Source organism: Mya arenaria, chromosome 10 (genome assembly GCF_026914265.1).
Source record: "Mya arenaria isolate MELC-2E11 chromosome 10, ASM2691426v1".
NCBI classification, from domain to species: Eukaryota; Metazoa; Mollusca; class Bivalvia; order Myida; family Myidae; genus Mya; species Mya arenaria.
The window spans coordinates 27,322,762-27,328,044 of NC_069131.1; the positions used below are offsets into that span (position 1 = coordinate 27,322,762).

Below are 5,283 nucleotides of genomic sequence, written 5' to 3' on the forward strand. Positions count from 1 at the left end.
TAGCATCATTGTAGAAAAATGAAATATAAATAGACATCCATATACGTCAAACTGTTTCCGTGCAAATATTTTAACGTTCGAACATGAAAGTTATCAACATGAACTCATTTCTAACAGTTGTATAGTCAATTAATATAATGAGAAGCAATTGTAATAATGTTGCTTAAAAAGTATTTCATGGTTTAAGTGTTTGCCGAAATTTAGCGCTTTTTGATCAAAGCAATGCGCTTCGTTCTATACTCGCTGGTAAGCAACACGGACAGAGATGAAATTACTAAGTCTTATACTTATTGGTTTAAAAATCAAAGCATGTCTGCTAAAAGATAATATTACATGACGTAAATCAGCAAAGCAAGTAATGCAAACATTTTATTACTGCGCATGCGCGCCGAATGACAAGGGTTAATAAGCTAAATACCTCCTTCCTTCTACGCATTTCACGAACAGACATTGCACTATGTGGTTCCAGGATAATATTTTGCGGTTGATTTTCTTGAGCCTTCTAATGAGCAAGAGAGTAAGTTCAAGGGAGCCTTATTGTTCTTCCTTTCACTACGAAGAGCAGTTGTTGTCAAAAATGATACGGATGGAAATAGCGATGGAACAACAACAACAACGAGTAAATGACGCTCTGGAAAAAATGTCACAAACTGTTGAATTATTTAAATTGGAGGCAATCAAAAAAGAAAATCAAATGCTTGACAGAATAAGAGATGCTCTTGAAAGTGCTAATGCTACAATGGTGAATTTCTATAAAAGGACATCATTACTTGAGGACAACCTAAAGAACGCGGTCGATGACTTCGATTATGATTCTAAACTGCTGAGTTCGACTCTGACTCAAAATGTATCTGAAGCAATCGGATATTTACACACGTTAGAAGGTAAATCACTTTTAATCTAAAGTATCATTCCGTAATTTAATTTCTAAAAAAGCGCTTCCTTGAAATATTCAAACCCTTTTATGTCCTATGCGATATATATGTAAATTAATTTAAACAACTTGATGTAAAGTGTGTACAGTTAAACTCACATCCTCACTATTTATATTTCTAAAGTGGCTCAAATTATGTTAATGCATTTCTTTATATTTTAATGCATTACTATGAGTAATTTGTTTGATTTAAATGAACAAAACCAAAAGGCCATTTAATTTGTGAACAGATGAATAAATATAAGCGGAAGTTTGGCGCGTATTTAACCGGGAATTATTAGGCCACGTAGCAATTTAACGCAAAACTCCATGTATATACTTTCAGGCTAATTTTTATCGGTACACAAATTGTTTTATTTTGTATTTTCGATCATTAAAGTCAAATGAGTTACACCAAATACTACATTCATTTATTTTTTTATCTGTACGCCTTTTGTATATTTTCAGAGAAAGCTGGAACACCAACGATTGCATTTGAAGCAAAGGTCTTAAAGGATCTGAGTGTGTCACCCAAAACAACTCTCGTATTCACAGAGGCCGTGTTCAACCATGGTAACGGATATGACGTCAAAACGGGCGTGTTCACCTGCCCACTCAACGGCACGTACTTGTTCACGTCACATCTTTGTAGTAACTATAACAGCTTCGTTTGTTATAGCTTTGTTGTGGACAAAATTATGCATACTAGTGGCCGGTTATATGTGAAGAACGACTACCATTGTACGTCGATTGATGTTATAGCGATTTTGAAAGATGCAAGCAAGGTGTGGGTCCAGTCTTATGCAAGCAGCAACTTCTATCAAGAATCCACGAATTGGTTAAACACATTCTCTGGTGTTCTTCTTCATCGCTAAAAGTATTAATGGCGGAACGACCTTATAATAATGTTTTGATAACACGTAGTACGTTGATTAGTTTCTCATTATGTTTGTTTTTTTGTAAATTTACATGAAATGATGTACGTTTAAGACAAACTGTGTTTACCAATTAGCCTGACCTCCGCGCTAGAAAAGCAGACCATAAATATTACCAAACAAATCAGGTCAGAGAGGATTTTAGAATTCCTGTAATCAATATGTAAGTTTATGATTAAACTCATTAAAATATATGAATATATTTTCTTGTGTTATATGCTCAGACTTAAAATTTAGGTTTTCGATGTATTCAAAGTACTATTTAGACTTATTATCAGTTAGGTTTCAAAGTTCACTAGCTTAATTAAGATGTTCTCCACATAATTTAGAAAATGAATACGGAAGATATTCAAACACTCCATTGACACAAATATTTTGTAAACAAAGTTTAAGTGCTATATAATCATTGTTATTAAATGATCTGTATATTCTGATCTACGAGAACGAGAAAAATATTAACGGATGAATATTTAGAAGGCCAAAGTATACAGAAGTTCTATATTCTGCTTAATACAAAAACAGAAAGCCTCTTTCAATTAATTTAGGTGCATCTGACATCGAGGAAAAGGTATTGTGTATAAGATGTATAAAATATATATGTGTTGAAAACTATAAAACTGAATTGTGAAGTTTAAATCAAAGTAATATAAATTTAAGTAAATTATCAATCTTCTATAAAATGGAATAAAATGTTTAGTATTTGTTCATCAAATTTAAGAAATAACTCTATATAATTTCAGCAAAATGCAATTTATGTATTGATGACCAACTACTACGCTTCATTAATACTATATTTGTTCTTTACTGTACATATGTTTTGTTATAGGCCAGTGGTCTTCCTCAAATAAACTTATGAAATAGAACTGAAATTGATGTTATTATGTTAATTTGTGTTGCCTGGCGACCCAATATTTTTTTGCCATTCTTTGAAAGGGAATTACGTACTATTTACTAATGAAAGTAACATACATGACGTATGTATTCATTGATGACGTTGTTACAGTTGGTATTTATTTGCAATTTTTGTTCCAAAAATCTTAATTATAAGGGAGATAACTCTAGTACCTTTAATCCCTTTTCGGTAATTCTACGTTTGATTTATTTTATTTGGTGCTCAAATTGATTGTTAGAATCTAAGTCGTGGGAACGGTCGTCTAATATTTTTACATGGCGGATTTGGGAGCTCGTCCAATACTTCACGTTCGAAGAGGCCATCGTCGTTGGACGAACAAATTTCGGAGTTGAAAAGTGATGAGAATGTTTTAAAAAGGGACTTGGAACTGTTGAGACCCAGACAGAATCCTATTCCGCAGGACATTGAAGCTCTAAAGGAAGAAAGGGCTACCCTCCAACGTTTGGTTGAGAAGCGTCGTACATCTTCCGAGGCCAAAACAAAATGAAACAATTGCACGATGAAAACAATACTTTCAGATGGACTCGTAGTTCCTAGTTCTGTATTTTTCCGAAGCTGGATAACCAAAATGGAAGCATTCACAAACAAAAGCACTCGTTTAATGGTCGCAAGAATTTAGGACTTTCCAAGATCGTACTCGTTCGGATCAGCACGACCGCCAAAGAAGCCTTTTTCTTATGATATATGTCGGACCTGGCTAAAAAACCCTGCCAATATATGAATTGTATGCATTGCACTAGTATTGTGTGAATCAGCTTACACCTTTTCACATTCTATAGTTCAACGCTAGGGAACAAAATAAAACACGGCCAAAATAATATAACATAATGCATAATTGAAGAATTTTATTGTGTCATCAACTATAAAATCTTAGAGTTGGGGATATTTTGCATTAAAAGGCTAAACGTTTGGACAGATGAATATGACCTGTTATTGTACCGAACCTGTAATAAATATCCTGAAGCGCCAAAACTTTTCTAAAGCTTTCGGCATAGGGATTTAAACTGAACTGAATGTATATATGCCATATGTCGTGTCACCAGGGGATTTTACAACTAAAAATAAAATGCCCCCCCCCCCCCTTCCCATCCGCCTGCGTTTACGAAATATGATGAAACGCCAATTTTACAAGACGGAAGGTAATAATGTTTCTGATCGTGTAGACATTTAATGACCCTTCATCTTTTCTCACGTATATCACCAACATGATGAGGCCCACCAGTGTAATCGGAATACATCGGTCAATATCCAACAGAATTGATCTGGGAAATTGTTGGGTTATTAGAAAATAGTCCATCATGGCCGACCAATGATATGTTCGAACACGAAAGTGATATGTCAGACCAAGTACAGAACAATGGGCTATAACCATAGGTGTTATTTTCATACTGAGTGTTTTATAGAAATATAAAAATGGTATCAAAAGGGGCCTTGAGAGAAACAAAATAGAAATGACATTTAATTTCAGTTGGTGAAATAAGGCTGCCTGCCATTTGACAGATGCTAATAGAATAACATTAACTTCTCCAGTGTTCAGGGCAAATACTAAGAACACATTTTTTTTAAATGCAAATCAATCTAAATCTGACTCTATAGATAATAATAATATGTGATACATGTTTTAGTTCTTAACTGGATTATAGGTCCGTGATATTTATAAACGTCATTATACATTCTTACTAATAGTATATGTCTTAAACAATAGACATATGGTTAATAATATACTTATAGGCTTCATTATGTATCATAAGATGTCTTAATCCACAGACATATAGACGACACATCTGTGCTGAAACATACCTTATCTCTGTGATTGACCTAGTAAGTTAAATATATTTATTCATCAATATTGTAGTGTGTGTTCGTCGCAAATGAGCTGCGATGTCTGCACAATTTGTTTCTAGTTTTCTATGAAAGCTTCCTGTGACAAGTGTCATATTGGGCCTGAACATGCCACCAAGCACACATTTCGTTCAAGGTTAAATTCTATATTATCAACTAGTGGTGGTGGTGCAGGAAAAATGCTATTATTTTTGGTGCGCTCAAGAATGGCAGACAAATTCAATCTTATTGTTATTTTTAGAGGGCATTATTGTACCGAAAGGTCAAAATTGTCCGCGTTCTGTTTAATGGCGTACAGGGTAATTCCCGCAATTCCAATGACATCTGGAAAGGGAATGTGTAAGTCATGCGAGGTTAACGAACCAATTACAAGTGATATATCAAATATCCACTCTATTGAAACACTTTATCTCTTTTAAACAGTCGACAAAAGACATATCAACTATCAACAATCGTAAATATGATTGTATTCCATATATATATATATATATATATATATATATATATATATATATATATATATATATATATATATATATATCATGTCAAAATATTGTCATACCAATATTTAAAGTTAAGTATCTGTTTTGCATGAACACATTTACGTATGCTTTTTATGCATACCGGTTAAAATCGTGTGCTCCTTACGCTCAGAGTAAGGTCATTGTCATTCAAAGAAT

At 33.6% G+C, this 5,283-nt stretch overlaps 1 protein-coding gene across 1 annotated transcript; it reads left to right on the plus strand.

The window, feature by feature from the left end:
- Positions 1-534: 534 nt before the first annotated feature.
- On the plus strand, positions 535-2,583 carry LOC128205509 (adiponectin-like). The gene is made up of 2 exons (XM_052907209.1): positions 535-884; positions 1,382-2,583. Exons 1-2 carry the CDS (start codon positions 578-580, stop codon positions 1,786-1,788), a joined length of 714 nt encoding a protein of 237 aa, XP_052763169.1. The 5' UTR covers positions 535-577; the 3' UTR covers positions 1,789-2,583.
- Positions 2,584-5,283: the final 2,700 nt, after the last annotated feature.

What these genes read in the sequence shown, in the direction of transcription:
- LOC128205509 (XM_052907209.1), top strand. Translation starts at nt 578, where the DNA reads ATGATACGGATGGAAATAGCGATGGAACAACAACAACAACGAGTAAAT. An exon ending in ATATTTACACACGTTAGAAG is followed by an intron (nt 885 to 1,381) that starts GTAAATCACTTT and finishes GTATATTTTCAG; the next exon opens with AGAAAGCTGGAACACCAACG.